Raw genomic sequence first — 22,885 nt, 5'->3', positions numbered from 1 at the left:
AGGGAACCTCCTGGACCCCATCCTCTCTAATTTAGAAATTATCCAATGTAAGCCTTCCATACCCATGGTATGGTCTGATCACTTTCTGGTAACTTTCACCATCACCATTGATCATCAACCTAACACCTTTGTTAACCCCACTGAATCGAGGCCATTCAGAAACTGGAACAAGCTTGACATTAATAAATTCGCTTCCCACCTTGAGAATACCAGACCCCTCACAGAAGTCACCAATACTGGAGCCAATGAGGCTATAAACGTTTGGCTAACACAGGCTGCCGATGCATGTCTACCCCAACGCATGCAAAGGCAGAATCCCCACCGCCCGCCCGCACCATGGTTCACAGACACCTTAAAAACAGAAAAAACTATTTGCAAAAACCTTGAACGTAAATGGCGCATCAAATACGATTTATGCTCCAAGCAAATTTACAAAGCTGCCCTAATCAAATACCATTCCTTATGCAAAATAGCTAAAGTCGAATATGTCAATACAACCATTCTCGAAGCCCAAAATCGTCCCAAAGCTCTTTTCAAAACTGTACAGACTCTGTCAGGTGCACTGTGTCAGCCCAAACCACCTTGCCTCGACTCCAGTCAGTGCAATTCACTGGCTGAATTCTTTATCGCCAAAATCGACACCATTTACTCTAATTTTGAGAATCCCTCCCTCCCTCCCCCACCCTATCCGTCTGCCCCATGTCCCATAGACTGCGTGACTCCAGTGGATAAATCCCTTACTTCGGCCCTACCTTCCCCCTCCACTTCTCCCAAACTCATGATCTCATGTGATCCCAGGTCCCCTCGCGAAATCTGTCCCACTCTCTTACAGTGGATTGACACATGGGCTCCGCTTAACATCTCCACTCTCTCTAACATTATCAGCAAAATTAAATCCGGCTCCCCGCTGGACCCTCTCCCCCCTCAAATACTAAAAAGGCTGGATAATTCTTCCCTTGCACTCATCATGGACCTTCTTAATGCCTCTTTGAGAGACGCTACTGTACCATCTGCATGGAAACACGCTATGGTGGTGCCTCTGTTAAAAAAGGCTAACGCTGACCCTAATATTCCATCCAACTTTCGTCCTATCTCCCTTCTCCCGGTTTTCTCAAAAATTTTGGAAAAACATATCTATTCTCTATTGTCTACTCATACTGAAGCAAATGGAATTTTACACCCTTCTCAATCGGGTTTCAGATCTGGCTTCTCTACAGAAACCACTTTATTAGGGGTCTCTGAAAACATCCGATCCCGTGTAGACAGAGGGGAAACCGTGGCACTCATTCTGCTCGATTTGAGTGCCGCGTTTGATACGGTCTCCCACCCGATTCTTATCAACGCCCTCAGATCTTCTGGTATTACCGGCATGGCTCTCAACTGGTTCACCAGCTTTCTTTCCAACCGCACCTTTCAGGTCTTCTCTTCTTCCTCCATTTCTCACACTTTTACATCGGCGTACGGTGTTCCGCAGGGTTCCATCCTGAGCCCCTTGCTCTTCAATTTGTACGTCAGACCTTTGGCAACTATTGCGGAGCATGCGGGGCTCACTATTTACTCGTACGCCGATGACACTCAGATCCTCTACTCTCTTTCCGCCGACTCTCACTCTTCCCTTTCCTCCCTCCGTACAGGACTCAGTAACATCGCAGTCTGGATGTCAGACAACAAATTACAGCTGAACGGGGGCAAAACAGAACTCCTTCTGTTTGGTCACAACACCGCCCTTTGGGGACCCCAACATTGGCCCTCTCAAATGGGCACCTCTCCCACCCCGTCTAAAACAGCACGCAATCTTGGTGTCATCTTTGACGACCAATTATCCATGAAGAATCATGCGACTAAAACCTCCTCCACTTGTATTACTATCATCAAGTGGCTGCGTAAAATCATATGGATGCTTCCCCCTGACACTCAGAAAACTGTGGTCCAGTCTTTAATTACATCCAGACTGGACTACGGGAACATTCTTTTTCTGGGAGCCCCCAAAGAGGTGATACGCAAACTCCAGACTGTCCAGAATATGGCAGCACGACTACTGTGCAACCTTCCTGCCTCATCCTCCACTTCCAAATCCCTACGTACCTTGCACTGGCTCCGCATTGAAAACCGGACTAAATTTAAGGCCCTTTGTATCATACATAAAATAAACTCCGGCCTGGCTCCACCCTATCTCAATCCCTTGATTGAACAATACTGTCCCCCTCGCAATCTGCGCTCCTCTAGCCAACACCTACTCTCAGTCCCTAGGATTAAAAAAGCTAGAATGGGTGGCCGCTCTTTCGCCTGGCTCGCTCCTGCTCTTTGGAATTCTCTTCCACTTCAGCTGCGACTCGAACCTAACTATCTCAGGTTTCGCAGACAGGTTAAAACCTGGTTATTTAACATCTAACTGGCTTTCCCCTTCCCCTCCTCTCTTTGGTTTTAGCGCCGGGAAACCTACGGGTAGCTGAGCGCTCTACAAATTTAATTATAATAATAATAATAATAATAATAATTCGAGGCCTCTTGTATATACTTTAGTATATACTTATATGTGTATGTACTTTGTGGGCTCTGGAGATCAGCCCTAGGACTTGTCTGCTTCCGCATAGGGATTTTTTTTTCTGTTCAACTGCCTCTATTTTTCTTGATAGAATGCTACCAGCAGAAGTTAGTAAAATACCAGAATTACTTTAGCATTCTCTAGATTCCAGTCTATAGAAATTGTCTTCCACAAACACCCGTAGACAATAATATTTTTTTCAAATCTTGTATTTTCAGTGAAGGTTCTGATTTTATATTAAAAACAGAGCTTTGGACAATACCATTCCCCGCTGAAAGGCAAAATTTTTCTCCATGTGTTCCCATACCCGGCGTGTCACGCAGTTTGATGTTTTTTTCCCCTCCATGTTAAAGAACAGTCGATGTTTCACCACCCAGGCTAATGTGCTGCTTAGCTAAATACATATAAGATTACAAAGGCGAGACCGATTGCATTGCAAATGCTTGTTTTCTTTGCAATGCCTACGACTGATAGAGCTTGTAACCAGACTACTCAGCCTGCCACTTTTAGAGTATAATTATGCTACCTCATTGCTAGGATAGCCATGACATATTGCTCCTGACATACGTCCCCCTTTTCTTTACAGTTTTAATGAACATTCTTAAGGAACCTTGGTAAGCTTTCGTAACCCTGCTGTAATCACAAGGCATATGAAGTCATGTTCTCATTTATGCTTTGTAAAGACTGCCATACTTTTAAGATAGCACCTTTGTACTATCAATTTATGTGCACATATGGAATATTATAGGTATAACAATCTGGCGTCTTGACATTTTTACTTCAATGTGTGTCTCTCTCCTTCAACCTGTTTCTTCAATTTGCGGAAATTAGTTTTTTTGACATGTATTAACGATGATAAATTTATGGAAGTTTACCTATATACTTTATGCCATTTTTGACCCTAATGTCTGTTTTCTGTTTCTCCTTCACTTACCCTGTCTTTCCCTCCCTTTTTCCGTCCTCGTTTGTCTCTACCCAGTCCACAACCTTTTAATTTTGGCTTGTCTTTTTGCTCTTATGGATGTATTCTCACATCTCATGTATATCCGCTGTTTTGGGTTTCACTCTATTTAATTACTTATTATGCACTTATGATGTATTTATAACTCATATAACTGTGGGTTTTACTACTTCTCAGCCTTGAAAAAGCCCTTGGCCATCTGGCCACCGGGCAAAACACGTCGGCTGTTTTCTGTTCGTTTTTCAACGTTACGAGGTGTAACCAAGAAAAATAAAAAAATAAAGAAACTAAACAATAAGGATATTACCTTCCTCAATCATTTCAGGATTAAGGGGTACAAGCCTCCCCCAACTACCTAAAATTACCTTTTTTACAATGGCTTTTGGGTGTAGCCATTTGTGAGGCACATTCCAGCATTAGATTGGTTTACCACAAGGATAGCGTGAATCCCAGTTTTACCAACAACCTGGTTTTCCTATATTAGCTATCCCTTAGGGTGACAAGATTGCACAACAGAATCGCCTACACATGCCAGGAGGAGGCCTTGCATTCCTCCACAAGAGCCTCATCAAATGCACCACATCCATGGATATCAACATCCCCTTCATGGAACACATACACTTCAGACTACAAACTGACAACAGTTTCATCCTGAAAGGCACTCTCGCATACCGACCACCAGGACCATAAACCAACTTCAGCAACCTCATCACCGACTTAATCGCCCTCCTAATCATCAACTCCAAGGACATTGTGCTACTCGACATCATCATATTCCATTTAGAGGATACAATGCACACCTTCTCCACAGCCCTCCTTGCAAGCTTGGACAACGTTGGACTCACCCAGCTTGTCACTGACCCAACACTCATCGCAGGACATACTATGGATCCAGTCTTCATCACCAAAAACAGGATCGGATACAACTCCATCTCATCGCGAACTTGAACAAACCAGTCCATTATTCTCTTCCACATCAAAGCACCACAAGTCAACACACCTACCAGCATCAACTTACCCAGCCGGAACCGGTTCAGAGTAACAGAGGCAGATTGGCTAAATGTCCTCAAAACAGATGAACCGAAATCCACCGGTGACCTTCACAAGGATATCGCCAACTTCAATGAATGGATCAAGAACTACACGGACTATCTTGCACCCATCAAAAACAATAATCAAGCCGACTGGTATACAGAAAATCTCCAGGACTACAAACACTACTGCAAGCAGCTGAAAAGAAAATGGTGATCCACCCATGATGCAGATGCCAGAACGGCCTATGAGGGTGCACTCAGATACTACCACCTACTCCTGCAAGGCACCAAAAGAAGGGCACAAACAGGTGCATAGAGGTGAACTCCAACAGCTACAAGGAGATCTTCTCAATAGTCAAAGAATTCTCCACCACTGAGTCTGCATCTAACACCTTCATCCCATCACAGGAACTCTGCAACAATGTATCTTAATTTCTTCCACAGTAAAATAGAAAAGATCTACAGCATCTTCAATTAGCAATAAGACCCCAGAGCCCTCATCACCAATCTGACCTCTGCCTACCGGTACGGACATCTGACTGAATAGAAAACACTTAGTGAGAAGACTCAGCAGAGATCATGAAAATGAAACCCTCTGGGGCCCCAAAAAACCCATGCCCCCACCACATCTTCAATGTGGGATGACCACTAATCAGCAACATCCTCACCCACATCATCATCTCCATCAAACCCGCTACCTTCCCAGAAGCCTGGAAACATGCCTCAGGCAACGCCCTCTCAAAAAAAACTATTGGCCTTCCCTAGCGAGCTAAGAAACTTCTGACCCACCTCTCTGCTCTCATACCCTGCCAAATTGATGGAGAAGGCCATCAACAATAAAGTCATCAGCCACCTTGAACTCCACAACCTACTGGACGACACCCAATCAGAATTTTGGAGCAACCACAGCATAGAAACAGCACTCATCACAGCCACGAATGACATCTGCGCAATACTGGACCATGGAGAAACTGCAGCCCTTATCCTTCTTGACCTCTCTGCAAACTTCAATACAGTCTCCCACCACACCCTCATCAGAAGACTGCATGGCATTGGCATCCAAGGTCTGGTACTTAAATGAATAAGCTCCTTCCTTACAAGAAGAACACAGCGAGTCAGACTATCATCCTACACATCTGAATCCAAGGATCTGATCTGCGGAGTCTCCCTCAGTGTTCATCGCTCAGCCCAACCCTGTTCAGCATCTACATGAAACCACTGGCCAGCGTCATCGGATCCCAAGGCATCACTATCATATCCTATGCCGATGGCACAGAACTCATCCTTTCCCTGACCGACCATCAATGCCAATTTCTCCAACTGCATGATCAACGAAGCAGACTGGATGAGATCTACTTGCCCAAAACTGAACTCCGACAAGACAGAAGTGCTGATCTTTGAGAGCAAGAATTCTCCATGGGACTCCACTTGGTCGTAAGCAGAACTTGGACCCAAACAAACCAACCATACCAGAAACCTGGGAATCATCCTGGAAGACAAGCTCAACACAACAGTACAGGTCGACACAGTCAGCTCCTCTTGCTTCCACATTCTTCACATGCTTTGCAAGATTAGCAAATGAGCACCAGATGCACCTTCACACAAGCCCCATCACAAGTAGATTAGACTATGGTAACACACACTATGCCAGGATTTTCAATCATTTCCTATACTGACACCAAAACATCCAGAAAGCTGCAGCAAGACTCATCCTCGACCTCCAACAACACACCCATATCTCACCACACCTCTGAGACCCACAAGCTCTCCATACACAAAAGAAGCCAATTCAAACTCCTTTTGCACGCATACAAAGCACTGCACAACATTGGACCAACATACCTAAACAACCACCTTCACTTTCACCAACCCACCAGACACCTGCGCTCAGCCACATTCTCACTCATGCACAACCCGCATCCACAAAAGGAAAACAGGATTTCGCATATTCTCCTACATTCAATCAATCAATCAGGGTTGGTAAAACTATACTACTCACCCGTGAGGGTCTCAAGGCGCTAAAGGGCCCAGGCGGCTTCGTTGCTCTGAATATCCAGGTCTTGAGGTACTTCCTGAACCGGGGGAGTGAGGGAGCTTGCGGGAGGTGGAGAGGGAGGTTGTTCCAAACTTTAGCTATTAGGTAGGAGAAGGACTTTCCCCCCGTTCTGGTCTTGTAGATACATGGGAAAGTGGCCAGAGAGAGATCAGCTGATCAGAGGTGGCTTTTGGGTTCGTAGAAGGAGAGGGTTTTTTTCAGGTATGTGGATCCAGTGTTGTGAAGGGCCTTGTATGTATGGGTGAGGAGTTTGAAAGTTATTCTTCTTCCTACTGGGAGCCAGTGGAGATCGCGGAGGTGTTGAGTGATGTGACTGCGATGAGGATGTTGGGGGTCAGTCTAGCTGCGGCGTTCTGGATGGTCTGGAGTTTGCAAAGGAGTTTCTTGTTGATTCCGGCGTAGAGAGCGCTGCCGTAGTCCCGTCCACTGCTGAGGAGCGCTTGCGTCACAGTTTTTCTGGATTCGGATGGGATCCATCTGAATGTCTTTCGAAGCATGCGGAGGATGTTGAAGCAGGTCGAGGATACAGAGTTTATCTGGTGGTTCATTGTGAGTGATGAGTCTAGTATGAGGAAGAGGTTTTGTGCGTAGTCCATCGGAGTGGGGGGATTTCCAAGGGCGGGGGGCCACCAGTAGTCATCCCATGCAAAGGGGGTTGAGCTATGGATGAGGACTTCTGTTTTCTTGGAGTTGAGTTTCAGGCAGCTGTTCTTCATCCAGGTGGCAACGGCTTTCATTCCTTCTTTGAAGTTGTGTTTGGTGATGTTGGGTTCTTGGTGAGGGAGAGGGAGAGGATCAGCTGGGTGTCGTCTGCATAGGAGATGATGTTGAGCCTGTGGTTCCTAACGATGGTTGCGAGGAGGGCCATGATGATAGTGAAGCGGGTGGGGCTGAGGGAGGAGCCTTGGGGCACTCCACAGTTGGTCTCTGTTGGTTCCAATTGGTTGGGGGGAGTCTGACCCTCTGAGTTCTGCCAGTAAAAAAGGAGCAAATCTAGTCGAAGGCCTTGATACGCATGCCGGGGTCATGGAGTCTGGTGGCTAGGGTGCAGTGGGAGACAGTGTTGAAGTCAGCCAAGAGGTCAAGGAGGATGAGGGCTGCTGTTTTGCCTTGGTCGAGGGGGGAACAGATGTAGTCGGTGGCTGCGAATAGGGCGGTCTCGGTGCTGTGGTTGCTGAGGAATACGGATTGGTAGATGTCCAGGACGTTAGCTTCAATGAAGTTTGCAAGCTGGGTGTTGACGGCCTTTTCGATGACCTTGGCTGCGAAAGGAAGCAGGGAGATGGGCCTGAAGTTCTTGAGGTCTGTCAGGTCTGCAGAGGGTTTCTTCATGAGGGCGTTGACTTTATCGTGTTTTCAGTCATCGGGGAAGGTGACGGTCTCGAAGGAGTAGTTGATTGTCCGACTTAGTTCGAGTCTGATGCAGAGGCGGCTCTGTGGAAGATGTGGTGTGGACAGGTGTCTGAGGGTGCCACTGAGTGGATGTTTTTCATGGTCTTCAAGGTGTCTTCTGTTATGAGTGGGGTCCATTTGAGCAGGGTCTGTTGGGTGGCGGCGCATGGAGGGGGAGCTGGAGTGGTGAGGAGGTCTTGGTTGTCGAAGTTGTCTTAGATCATCTTTATTTTAAGGTAGAAGAAGGTGCTGAGTCTGTTGCAGAGGTCTTGGGAGGGTCGAACGTCTGTTGTTTCGCTGCATGGTTTGGCGAATTCCTTGATGATGGGGAAGAATTATTTGGTGAGGATTCTGTCTTGGAGGGATTTCTTCCATGTGGATTTGATGAGATGGTGGTGTGCGGTGGTGGCTGCTATGTATGCAGCACGTGTTTCTGGGGTTTTGTTGTTCCTCCCTGTCTTTTCGAGTCATCTGCAGGAGCGTCTGGATTCTTGGGGTGCAGGTGTGAACCAGCTTGCTTTGTTGGTGTGTCTTCCTGTGGCTTTCTTGAGAGAGGCGAGTGTGCCGGCGCAGTCGGTGATCCAGCGGTGGGGGTTGTGTGCTGCAGTGTTTGTGTCTGGCATAGTCGGAGGTGGGGTGCTGGTGAGGGCAGAGGTGAGCTGGTCTTCAGTGAGCTTCTGCTGGGGAGGTGGTGGGCGTGCTTGTGTACGGTGTGTTTTTCGAAGGAGAAGTGGATGCAGTGGTGATCTGTACAGAGGAGTTCCGTGGTGTGGCTGTAGGAGATGCTGTTTCCTTCGGTGAAGATGAGGTTGAGTGTGTGTCTGATGCTGCTGGGGTGCAGAGGTGGGTGAAGGTGCGGTGGCAGTGTAGACAGGGGAGAGGACCTTGGGTGTTGTTCGGCGTTGTGAGCTGGCAGTTGTTATTGCGTCCAGGGTTGAGATTGTGGAGGGTGATGGAGTTGCATTGGAGGTGGGTCAGAGGACCAGGGTCCATGGCGGTGGTCGCGGTCGGGCTGTGGACAGGGGTAGACAGGCTTGCCCACAGTGGCTGCCAATAAGTAGGGATCGGGGAAGGGCCAGCCAGCAGGGAATCAGGAAGGACACACTGGAGGGAGGAGGGGCTGCGGTAGCAGCAGTGGTGGGGGAAAAGCTGGGGAAAAATATCATAAGTAAAAGGAAGAGAAAAAGAGGGCACAGAGGAAAGAGGCAGAGAAAGACAGGAAAGATTAAAAGAGGAAAGAGGCAAGAGAGGCAGAAGAGCAGAGTGCTCTCTCACTGGACCACCAGGGATGAGGCACAGGCAGGAGCCTGCGGGTGGTGGAGGGCCTTGAACACCCTGCAACAGTGAGCTCAGGGCTCAAGGGGCAGTACTCAGTGGTGAAGCTGCATGGTAGGAGAGCATTTGCACTGACCAGGTCAGTGGTCTTGCTCTTCTTGCCGCGCAGCAGCTGCCGATAAGTAGGGAGGTGGGGAGGACACACTGGAGGGGAAGAGGCCACGGGGGCACCAGCTACAGGTTAAAAGTGCAGGGAAAAACGGCTTAAGAAAAAGGAAAAAGAAAGAGAAGGAAGAGAAAAAGAGGGCGCAGAGGAAAGAGGCATAGAAGGGAAGGAAAGATAAAAAGAGGAAAGAGGTAAGAGGTAAGAGGTAAGAGAGTCAGAACAGCAGAAAAGCAGAGTGCTTCCCCACTGGACCACCAGGGATGAGGCACAGACAGGAGCCTGTGGTTGGAGGAGGGCCTCAAAAACCCTGCAACAGTGAGCTCAGGGTTCATGGGCAGTACTCAGTGTTGGAGCTGCGTGGAGTTCAATGTCTTTGGTGGCATACATTTTGATCCATTCCGTAGTCCACTATCAATGGTGGTTTCCTCATATATCTCTAACAAACAAGCTGTGTCAACAATATCAACATCATTGTCATCATTATCCAGGGTTGCAAGTAAATGTGTAACATTCAAATCTGAGATGGTTAAAGTTGACAAATCAGTTCTATTTGATGAAAAATTGGGAACCATGGGGTGCTCTTCAAAGAATCTGTAATGAAAATATCAGAACCTAGAACAAGGAGGGGAGGCAAGAAGCACAAGTAGACAGATGAGGAAGTAAGGGACCAAAATGAGAGAGGTTCAGATGAAGGTGTTATTGATGATGATCTGCCTATATCTAATGAATTGAGTATTGTCAACCAAGTCATTAACTGATCATGAAAAAGCTTTCCTGCAGAAAGGTTTACATTTCTGTATAACTGATACATGCAATTTTGTAAATACCCATATTGACTTGTACAAATTTGTGCGGAAATTGAGATAAAAAAGATTCTTTGAAGAGCACCCCATGGTTCCCAATGTTTCATCAAATAGAACTGATATGTCAACTTTAACCATCTCAGATTTGAATGTTACGCATTTACTTGCTACCCTGGATAATGGTGATAATGATGTTGATATTGTTGATACGGCTGGTTTGTTAGAGATATATGAGGGCACCACCATTGAAAGTGGACTACAGAATAGATCGAAATTTATGTCACCAAAGACACAAGATTCCTCTAAAGGTGAATTCTATCACAAGGTTGCACAACAGCTATACCATCTGGAAGACAAACATACCAACAATACACATTATAAACATGATTATAATCTGCCCAAAAAGGATAGGGCATTATTGACATCACTAAGGAATGACCCTGAGTTAGTCATACGGGAGGCTGACACAGGGGTAAATATAGTGTTGATGAATCAACTGGAGTATCTGGGGGAAATTGAAAGACAATTACAAAATACTGATTGCTATGCCAAATTGAGAGAGAATCCCATAGATAATATTGAAAAAAGCATTAATGCTAGACTACGAGACGTGAATTTCTGATCAGGAGTACAAATATTTGCAGGAACATGACTCTAGATACCCGTGAATCTATTTTCTCCCCAAATCCACAAAGGGAGAAAATTCCCCCCCCCCGGTAGACCCATCATATCAGGAAACGGGGGCCCTGCAGAACATCTCTCTGAATATGTGGACGGCTTTCTACAGCCCTTTGTAAAAAACCTGTCATCATACCTGAAAGACAGTGGGGATGTTTTATGCAAACTGGAGGATTTTGTCTGGGACAGCAGTGATTTACTGTTTGTCACCATGGATGTAGAGACTTTATACACGTGCATCCAAACAGAATGTGGTCTAGATGCCCTAAAATATTTTCTGTACAAGCGCAATGCACGAAATTTGGAGCACACACTTATGCTACTTGAGATGGCCCATATGATTCAAACCATGAATGTTTTTTTATATGATGAGATGTGGTTTTTGCAGAAGCATGGGACAGCCATGGGATCCAGGTTTGCTCCGTCTTATGCAAGCCTGTTTATAGGTTTGTTTGAGATGGAGCATGCCTGTGGACCAGGTTCACAGAACTGGAAGGATAACATCATATTCTATGGTAGATACATAGATGATGTTCTACTTGTTTTGGAATGGAGAGTTTGATGAGTTGCTCGCATACCATAAATACCTCAATCAAAATAGATTTAATGTTAAAATGACCATCAACTACTCTAGGGAGTCCATAGATTTCCTGGATTTAAAACTGTATATTTCCAATAACTCAATACAGAGTGACATCTATAAAAAAACAAACAGCCTGCAACAGTGTTCTCCACGCAGATAGCGCACACCCCAGAATGACCATTAATGACATACCCTATGGCGAAATGATTAGGGTGAGGCGTAACTGCAGTGAGGAACGAAACTTTGTTAGAAGCGTCAAAAACGTAAAATGCAACTTTCATGAAAGACGATACACACATAAGTGCCTTAAACAAGCCGAGGCAAGAGTAATGAAATTAGATCACAAATCCACACAATTGACTAATCAGGGAAAGCCAAGCAAAAACGAAACACCCAAAGAAATTGTGTTTATAACACAATATAATGATTACAGTTACCACGTATATAACATCCTATGCAAAAACTGGCACTTAATTGCATCGGGTCAAATGCCTGTTGGCACTGTTTCTGAGAAACCTAAAATTGTGTATATAAGAGGCAACACCCTTAAAAACATACTGTGCCCCAGTTATGTAAAGAATAAGAAGACTAGTCTCACAACATGGTTGCCTTGCAAACCGCCTGGCTTTCATGTATGTGGTATATGCATAAAATGTAAATTTGGATGTAATAAAAAACAGAAACTCAAATACAACACTACTATGGAATATACAATCAATACGTTCATCAACTGTAACACCATGTACACAATTTAAGTGTTAGGCTGCGCTTGCAATAAAATCTACGTAGGTAGCAGCATCTGGAGCCTCAAGAATAGGATTCAACAACACGTAAAGGCCATCAAAAATAAGGACAACAGATATCCGGTGGCCATGCATATACATGAGCACCACCCCACTGAAATGAATATAGGGTTCCATGCGTTGGACCATATAAAAGCACCTGAAAGGGGTGGTGATAGGGAATTGGCACTAAGGAAAGCAGAGGCAGGTTGGATATGCCGTCTAAGGACCACAGTGTTTGGTCTTAACACAGATAGTGAATTTTACCACTTTCTGTAATATATCACATGTCCTGACAGAAAGGCCATCTTCTGGAAAATATATAATTTTTTTAATTGTCATCTTACATTTTTTGTGTTATTTTTCCTTGGAGCTCAATTCCTGTATTCAGGTCTGAGAGCACATGACATCTGGAATTATATTTCCGTTTTGATCACCATGGTGGTCAACACATGAGACTGATGTCTTTTTAATGTGATCTTTCCCTTTGTAGTAATTGAGGGCTTTTTACTATTGCCACTTGGAAACTACCTAAAATGGGTGATTTGGCCCAATGGTTTTCTTACTGAAATACCCTATTTAAAAAAAAAAAAAATCTTTAATAGAGGACATTGGTCCATTGGACTTGAATGCAATGCCCCCTCACCAGATGTCTTTCCATTATAAGAATCTAAATTAAGACATCTTGGTACCATTTGAGTCAGTCTTCTTTCTGTTTTTTAGGGTCAGTACATTATATTTAAACTCTGTAAACTATCATATAACATTCACCTATGGCCACTTAACTTATTTTCATGCATGATTTTCATGTATATTGGGCCTTCCATGATGGCCGCCAAGTATATAAGTGGAGGATACAAGGCTGGTATTCCAGCCAAGTGCCCACAACATTTACCGATAGCGAAGATTTTAAATAGTATAAGCATATGTACACATTCTTATATACAGGAAAACACAAAATATCGGCCTTATTTGTGCGAGATGGCCGCAATGTACATCAGCGTGGGATCTAAGGTTGACCTTTCAGTCCAGTATCTGCCACTTGGATTTAGTGAGATAAACAAAATAGTATAAGAATATATAAATATGCCTTCATGCTGGCATAATAGAAATATCGGCTGAAGTCATCCGAGATGGCCGTCATGCATCTAAAGTTTACAATATAAGGTTGGCATTCCAGCCAATCGTTCACGGTAGTACTGAGTAATGTAAATATTGCCGTACAAACGCTTGCACCAGTATGAATCATTATTGCTGGGGGGTTTATGCAAAAATATAATAAAACTGGATAATTATATATGAAACATGCACTTAGCAGAAGTGCATGAAACATCATCCAAGATGGCTGCCATTTATACAAGAATAGTATATGAGGTTAGCGATTCAGCTAAATAATTCATTGTAATGTGTAGCAATGCAAATATTCCTGGATCCATTGCAAAGAATAACATAGTTTTTAGAAACAGTTTAAGGGGAGAATGTATTGCTGAAAATTGTGCACATTATAAAAGACGGCCGCCATTAAATAGGGCCAAAGAAGTACTTATTTTGAATTGATACAAACAATACTCAGTTAGGCTCTGATTGGTCCATAAATTAAGTTTATGATTTCCTCTGGATACAAAAGGTAAACTATATAAAGTAGCTACTGGAATCTCGAGTAACGCGCGTACGTTTCTAGGCATTTATTTTACATTTAAACATGGCTGCATGTTAATAACAGGCTGGGGGACGGTTTCTTGTAGCACACACGAAGGTGTAGGCAATCAGCTGTCTTTTTAAATGGAGCCTGCACTTGTAATGTTTATTCGAACATTGGGTGCTACGCTCCCACGCCCGCTGAGACACCATTCTAAAGTAAGTAAGCGCTCGTGTTTTTTGGGAGGATGCTCCATGCCCATTCATCTAGATGAATGGTTTTTACTTAGAGTAGAGAACCATGGCATGCTTACTTTGTATGCACTTGGACTCTGTTATTAACAATCACACAAACTTAGTGCTGCACATGTAATGAAGTAGTGCAGTGAATTCACCATCCCACCTATTGGCTGACTTACCATGCAAGAACATAGGTTCTATCAATAATGTGTATACAAACTTGAATGCTGTACATGTAGTGAAGTAGTGCAGTGAACATGACCTAGAAGTTCATAAATAAATAGAATCTGGTAGAGTAAGTAAGGGTATTTGTTTTCTTTTCATTACAGAGTTACTAATGTGGTGACACGAATGATACTGTCGCCATTGGACTTAAAGAATACCTATACCGGCAACCTGCCATTTGACGAAAATTTTAATTGACCTAATCGTCTTTCAGACTATTCAACACAACAGGTATGAACATATTCACGCTCTCTTTTTTGGATTACCTGTCCCTCTTGTACACATTTTAATGGGGTTCTCTCTCCAATTGAATTCTATAGATTAATTTGCAAACAACTTAATAATAGAAGGAGAAATTGTGCAACCCTATAATCCTACCCAGGATAGAAAACAGTGTGTTTTGTTTTTTGTAAGAATTGTTACATTATTATATATTAGGGAATACCACTTGGGGTTCTAAGATGTAGACGCAATATGTCTTATAGGAATAAGAATTTTTGCACAACCATAGTATTAGTGCCCCTCCCCACCAGAGGCACTAAACAATGCTGAGAAGCATGGATAGGGGTACAGTTTTTATGGGATACACTGTGGGCTTATCCTTAGACTATATAAAATGCGGCAAAGTCAGCAGTAATTATCTGAATGTATTATGGCTATGAGACCTATGTCTGAAATACTTTGTTCCACTCATACCCATGCCGATAGAACATTAAATACAATATGGAATCTCTATAACATAATGGGTATGGTTTTTAGAAGACATAGAATGTTAATTTTTATAATGGGTGTGAAGTGAAGATGTAATGATTTTTGAAAAATAATTTGTATATGTGTATATTGCTTGTAGCCCTGAAGTAGTCTGCGAGGACAAAACCCGTTGGCTACGGTTTTACCTTGTCAGGAAAAAGAGTCATCAATAAAGAACAACTCTGCTGAATTGCCCTTTTGTCTGATTATGAGATTTAATCACGTGTAATGAATGTTTAAGCTGTATCAAGGCTTACTTCTGTGAAATCATTGTATATTAACTTATGAACCTGAATTAAGTGTGCTGGACCATTGTGTGATTTTGCTCTCCCACTTGACCACCAGGGATGAGGTGCAGGAGAACAGCTCTTGAAAAGGGAAACAGAATGAGAAGGAAGGGAAAAAGAGGGCACAGAAGGAAAGGAAGGATAAAGAGGCAAGAGAGGCATAACAGCAAAAGAACAGAGTGCTCTCCCACTGGACCACCAAGGATGAGGCGCAGGCAGGAGCCTGCAGGTGCAGAAGGGCCTTGAACACCCTGCAACAGTGAGCTGAGGGCTCAAGGGACACTCAGTCATGGAGCTGCGCAGGGGGAGAGAAGTTGCACTGACATTGTACCTAAGACCTGGAACAACCTCCCTCAACACATAAGGGCCTCCTCCTCCAGAAGCTGAAGACCTGTCTCTTCGACTAACTCTGCAGCACAGACACACTGCACCCAAGTACTATGCCTAAACGCCTACTCAAGCGCATACTCTCACGGTTGATTACCTGCACCATACAAATCCTAATTAACACAGCACCACACAACACCATAGAACACCATAGAACACAACATCCCATAAAAAATGTATTTGAGAAAACCCCAGGAAGCTGAAACAACGCCAACATTACCAGAAATTTCTGCTGAAGATTTATGTTATTTGAGGTTTTTTAAGCCTAGAATCTGGAGATCCACCACAAATAGAGAAATTGCTGAATCACAATACCCTACTCCTAGGAGGATGCTCATCCATACGCTGCCTGCCTACTATCTCAGTGATTCAACCCGCCCATAGAGTGGAGAACTCAGCACATAAAATGATAACGTTTTAAGTGCGGAGTTCTCCGCTCGATTGCGAAGTCTCCGCAGCTGTTGAATTACTAGTAGTAAAATTAATCTTGTGAATACCAAAAAATAGTAAACTTACACCAATGTGCATGTTTACCTTTGTGAATCAGGCCTTGGGTGAGGAGGCGATGGTTAGTGTCATTATTTCCTGCTCCTGTGTATTTGAGCAGTAATCCGGGCTTTCCTGATTGGTCAAAATGTCCTAAGCTTAGATAAATCACTTGATGTTCAGACCTTCTAGTGCCAGAGAAACAGATCTATATCAGCATTTAGTATGATGTCAAAACAATTTTATGTAAGCTAAATTGGATGATTTAGAGGTTGGAGTCATAACCGTGAAGGATTTCTCACCACCTTATTACAAGTGCATTATATGCAAATACCCTTGTAATTAGGGAGAGGCAAGGTGTGAAGATGTACCCTATCCGCCTCACTCCACATCAGGCCCAAGGTCTCCACAAGCACTCACAGGCCACAGTATTTCCTATCAATATCAGTATAATAGGACAGGTCCCATGCGTGTTATGCATCTGCACACAAACAAATGATGCTGTGTTGACATGGTTTTTTTCCGCACAGACAGGCGAACACCTACCGTGTAGGTAGGCACAGTTATAGTTACTGCAGGTCCTCTGTGTGCTGTTTAGTACAAATCTGTGGCCTTGCTCCGTGTATTTGGTCACAGTGAACACCTCATTCGCTGGAATCAGCACCTCTGCCTCACTAGGGAAAAAGGAATAGTCACGGATGAGAACGCCAAAGCAGGTTCTAATGGTGAAGAAGGAATCCGAGCCAAATCCCTCTGCTGTTTTTTTATTCAATGATGCTGAAGTAAATTGACCAAACCTCATTTTCTTTTCTGATTCCGTCGGTGGCGAATGCTGAACCGTCACTCCTCTGTAGACATCCTTGGCCTGGGTTTTGCAACTTTTTTTTAGGAGCTGGAAAGCTCTGGTCAGGTAGAAATGAAAGGATTTGAAACGAAAATTGTTCATGTAATGTGCTGTGGACTGGCCTCCCTCCCGGACAGCGGCGTTGAAGTCCTTGTAAATGCCACTACCCGTGTAGGTCATCAGGGCCACCCCGTACTCGTCCATGAAGCCCTTGGGGAGGGGGGGCAGCGAGCCGCTGTTTTTCTTTTGCGCCCATGCTTTTGTTGCGGTGTCCCACTGCTGTCTTAACTGAATATTTCCAGACAGTTCTTTTTGTAACAGTCCGTCTGTTATAATTCTTTGCTCCATTGTATCAGCGCAGTCTATGTATTGATCATCAAAGGAATTCAGCGCCTTATTGAGCACGATTACGTTTGCCTGCAGGAAAGAGATGATAGCAGAATTACCACTGGGAGTTAATTTGGACGGCACAATTCATTTACAACATGGCACCTGTAGGACAGTGGCACAGTAGAGGCACTATGGGCCTCAAAGCAAGAATGGAAAATGTTAGCGCACCCCTGCTTTGGTAGAAAAATGCAGCTTCAACTGGGGTGCAGTGGACCGCTCACACCCGTGGGTGCTTGTGCCCCTGCTCCCGCTGTGCTATTGATAGCTACCCCCTGATGCAAGGTAAACATTTGTATTTTGGTAATGCTGACACCTCAACCAGTTTTCACTGCACTGCTGCCAGATATTGCTGCTCTCTAGAATGTGACGTCATTCCTTGCAGCTGTATCTGCACCATATGGCCTTGGTGGGGTCTCTCAATACTCAGCACTAACAGGCCCATTTATATCTGGTAGTCTTGAAGTCCCCACCCACCAAATTTTGAAATGTCAACCAAGCTGGCGGTCATTTCTGTAGCACTGTCAGAAACCTCTTTCACAGCAGTTCCTGTCAGTGCGTTTTTTAAGTTTGACGCATGGTTCCGTCAACATAAGGGAGGCAACAGTCAAACTTATTTTTTATTTAAAAAAGAAAATCCGGAATCAGGATTTCCTTTCTTGAGTTATCTCCACGGCTAGTGGGGGCATTAGATAGTTCTCACTGCCCCTTGCCACCAGTGTTTTCTTGTCAGTTACGGACAGTGAAAACAAACTGTCCACCCATCTAAAGTAGGTAGGATGACATGAAGATTAACCCCCTACAACCCTTGCTCTGTCGCCCTGTCAAAGGGTTGTAACCACGCCGGAGAAGAAGTAGTCTCCTCCATGGTTACACCAAAGGTCTGTCTGCATTTAAATTGGGCAGACGGACCATTACGACAGAGTATTCTTCCCCCAGCATGTAAATCAGCCTCTTATTCTGCTTGTTTGGGAGTGTTACACTGTTCCAATATGTCTCTGCACTGTGAACTTTGGACTGGCCCCTTTAACCTAACACTAGCTTCCTTCAGATGAAGTTCCACCAAAATGGCTAGAAGCCACGCTCCATTCAGCTTTAGTCTGACCTCCTGGCAAATGCTATTTGCTGCTTCTGGGACTTGCCTGGCCCATAGTCCATGCCCTTTCATGACCATGTGCTTGCTGGTTCTATACCCCATACAGAATATGTCTCATCTATGGAGCAGTGCCATTTCTAAATTGAAGCTGTGCCAAGTTTCTCAGTTCTATGTGTTCAGTTCAGTTCTAGCTGTTAACGTTCAAGTGTTTTATGTTTGCATTCTGGGAGGTGTAGCCTTGTTTATTCCATTATAAATTAAGGACTACAATTCCCAGAATTCAGACAGAAAACCTAGGGCCTGATTCACAAAGGTAAAGTTGGACCAAAAGTCTAAGTTTAGACCAAAAGTCTAATTTTACTACTTTTTGGAACTCACGATGGGACTTACAAGTAGTATCTATATGACTGTGGAGTGTCCGCACTCCCACGGTACAGAGTACGTGTAATTTCATACACCTGAAAACCCGCATGCAACGCCTGAACTACAAACCACATCAAAGCAGCACATATTCAAAGCTCTCGTTTTTCCACACCTACACTTCACCTGCCTGCTCTGCGCCTTGCCGTGCCATCAGCATAATGCATGTGAGGAGGAAGAAGATCTTTCCTAGGGAGGAGACCCAGTTGCATGTTACTTCTTTGTGAGGAACTTCAAAGAACTGCATGGTCTTCCTCCATACATAGGTAGTGCAACACAGAAGGCAGCCTTATGACAGCAGTTGGCTCCTTCGGTCAGTACAATGAGGGAGGATGTACGAACCATCAGAGATGTCAAAAAGAAGTGTCAGGATGAGAAAAGGCAGGTGAAGGAGAAGTTCACAAGGATAGAGGTGGCCAGAACTCTCCCTGGTGCACAAACTGGACCTTGTCTCTGTCTCACAACACTAGAGAAGGACGTCCCCTTCACCATGCATATCTGCCTGCTGTAGGGGCTGCTTGTGAATGATGACCTTAATGTGGTGCCAGGTAATATGTGATGATTCAAACAATGGACTAATTTGATAATAAACTGCTAATGTGACTATGGAAGTCGCTTCACATTTGTTCAACTATTCATGGTGATTTAGACTCTCATGTGTCTATTTTTGTCTATCACACCACAGGTCCCAGAATTCTATGTGATGGAAATGTCAACTTCCAATTTCTTATTCACAAACAGTGGTCCATCACTGCTCGAGATTTCATTTTACACTAGTATATGGCATATGAAAATGTGCATGATTTAGAAACCATCACAGTTGTTTTGTAAATGGAGTTAAGTAAATATGAGAGAAGTTGTACATAATCATAATTTGTTAGTATTGTCTGTTGACTTCTTCTTTAATTTCCAAATACAGCCAGAGTAGATCCACCCACTAGATCAGAGGTCCCTGCACTTGCAGGGAGACAACGTCATGGAGAAGATCAGCCTATACGACCCGCACAAACATTTATGGATACATGGCCAGAAGAGGGTCACATTTACTACAATATGATCAGATAACCCATAGATATGTTACATAGAATCCATCAATAGTCTCACACATGTGATCTGAACTAGGATATGTCCTTCATAACATGCTTCAAGTAGAATGTAAACTAAATACACTCATATCATTTTAAGCACTATGACGGTGACAAGGACAACATCTACTACAGCGATCTCTCCTCACGTATAGGTGTGACATATGGTCCGGCACCTCACACTGGGCAGATGGTAGACCCTGGTAAGTACACTTAATAATTACATTATTGAAGGCTCATAGTCTTTAATATAGGATGATATGTTAGTAGTATGTGGTGTGTGTCTAATATCCCTATTGTGACTTATCTCCATAGTCTCAGATATGGCCCATAAGAGTATACTACTTCTTAACATATTGGCTAATGAAACGATAACTCTACATTTACATTGAAATAATACAGCATGTACCAAATTGCTTATATTGTCTCATCTAAAGAGAAGTAGCCCCAATTATGTTGAAAGTAAATACCTATGGCATATACATGTAACATGATTTAAATCATCCTTTGTATTGATATTTGGAAATGTATGGTACATTACAGCTGCTGTCAGCTCACAATAACACAATCTTTGTGAAAGGAGATGAGCAGATATTGCCAGTGTTTATGAAGCATCTGATGTTAGAGTGTGATATTTTTCCAACATAATCAGTGATGTTTGTGTTAATTTTGCATGTTCACTCATACTTTATGCTGAAAATTAATTAATTGTCACTTCTTTTCGGGATCATGTCTTCTGCCACACAGTCAATGAGCCAGGTTCAGCAGCTGGCATCATTGGGGATCTCAATACCATACAGAGCTGTGGCTGGAGTTGGCTAGTGTTATTTTGTATTGCACATCTACATTGATTACCTCAATGCTACTGTGTGAGCTGTCAAATGTAGGTTTACCCATACACACCAGGATACATATGGAACTTCAGAGAGATGCAAAGAAAAATGGGTCTAACCCTTGTATTGTAGCGCAATTTACTATGGCAAATACTTATCATGTTGCAACCTCTGCCTTTCAGGCGTTGACGACGATGACGCTACACCAACCACCAGAGGAGGGTGGCGGGCAATTCAAGGAGAGAACCCAATCGTCCTCCAAGCAGCAATGTCTGCTGCTAGCACCGCTCAAGAAGAGGAGGATGAGGAGGAAGAAGACAAGCTGGTGGTTGTCGCAGAGGAGGACTTAAATTATGAGGCTTGCATTGTTGGTCCACTGGCCAAAATACTGAAGCCTACATCAGATCCGGTCAGCATTGTGCCTCCAACTTCACTTCTGAGGACTGCCCATTCCCAGCAGTCAGCCAACCACCCACAGTATTCAGCCACCTCAACACAACCATCACCTCTTCAAAGCCTTCACATCAAGGTAGACGTGTTGCTTCTCCTACACGCTCCTCCCATAACAGTGCATCCCATGGCTTCTCTCAAGCCTCCGAGCGACCTAACACCCCTGGTGAGGAACAGGTATCCCCTAGGCATGAATCTTCTCCCAACAGAACCCAAGTGCCACCCCTCCCCATGCTGGTGGACACGATGATCATATCAGTGTCGTCCAATGCGGAGGGGGTTGGCAGATGGTCCTGGTGACCAGCGGGAGGATGAATTTTTCCAACAGCAGGCTGATGTGAGCAGGATATTTGTGCCATAGGGCTACTCTATCTGACATTTCAGACTCACTACAGGGACTACAGGAAATCCCTCAGATCATTGACAGGCAGACCCTTGTCTTGGACAGGATTGAGAAATCTTTCCAACACATGTAAGGAGGCAAAGTGCCATAAAGATGATGGAGGGCATGTTGAAAATGTTCCAAAGTCTCCCTTCATGGTCAACACATGGAAGGACCCAAAACACCTACCTGTACCCCACCTAGGAACCTTTACCATTTACTGCACTGACACCCCCGCATATACCCTACCCCTGCACAGTCATGTCCCCCTGCACAGTCACGTCCCCCACGTGCACATTCATGTCCCCCGCCTGTACAGGCAATTCCCTCACCTGTACAGGCTCAGCCCCACCTGTGAGACATATTCCACACCTGTACAGTCAACATCTGCCCCTGTACACGCACAAGCAACAACTGTGCCGGTACCCTCAGCCCCTGTACAGGCACAAGCAACAACTGTGCCGGCACCCTGTGCCAGCACCCTCTGTCCCTGTACAGGTACACCTAACAACTGGGCCGGCACCCTCAGCATCGGGAAAGGCACAAGCAATAACTGCAGAGGCAGATGCACCACACCCACCCACACATTGCACCAACAACAGAAACACTCTTACTCACAGAGATACTCACCACCACAATTGCGCAGGTACAAGAGAGATCCTCCTTGATCACTGTAAAATGCAAATGCTCCTAATATTTGCAAATAAAAAGATAATTTGCACAAATCAAAGCTGAGCTAAGTAAGACATGTGGGTTTGTAGGACCATCTGTGTAACAAGGTACCATGTTGAAAGCAGAGACTTCCATACAATTAATCCAGCACATACGATGAAAAATGCAAGACAGAGATGGTGTTGAAAACAGATGTATATTTTAGGTAATATAAGAATATAAATGTAAAAAAAAAATACTGTCCATTGGAAAGGGAGAAAGGAAATCAAATCAAATCTTCTAGCAGAATGGGCAAGGGTACTTGGAGGGGTTTGGGCAAAATAAATAAAACAGATCAGGAAGCGTCGGGGGAACCAGTCTATGTACAAGTGGTCACTGGCCATCCTCACTGTCTTCTTGTCCCACAATGTCCACATCCTATGCTCCCG

The 22,885-nt window shown here is 44.2% G+C and overlaps 1 protein-coding gene across 4 annotated transcripts in view; it reads right to left on the bottom strand.

The window, feature by feature from the left end:
- The window catches only part of LOC146806104 (ecto-ADP-ribosyltransferase 5-like), a 349,139-nt gene that overhangs the window by 107,259 nt on the left and 218,995 nt on the right, over positions 1 to 22,885 (bottom strand). For 2 of the 4 annotated variants that reach the window (XM_085623444.1, XM_085623446.1), the window contains exons 3-4: positions 17,086 to 17,549; positions 16,835 to 16,962 (exon numbers count right to left, since the gene is read on the bottom strand). In XM_085623444.1, the coding sequence (XP_085479570.1) occupies positions 16,835 to 16,962; positions 17,086 to 17,549 (592 nt within the window). Of the gene's footprint in view, positions 1 to 16,834; positions 17,550 to 22,885 lie in introns of all 4 variants that reach the window. The other 2 variants (XM_085623443.1, XM_085623445.1) reach the window with 1 other exon arrangement.

The sequence above is a fragment of the Triturus cristatus genome, chromosome 8 (genome assembly GCF_964204655.1).
Source record: "Triturus cristatus chromosome 8, aTriCri1.1, whole genome shotgun sequence".
NCBI lineage: Eukaryota > Metazoa > Chordata > Amphibia > Caudata > Salamandridae > Triturus > Triturus cristatus.
Note: the sequence above shows the minus strand (reverse complement) of the source record. Positions and strands in the feature narration are given on the sequence as shown.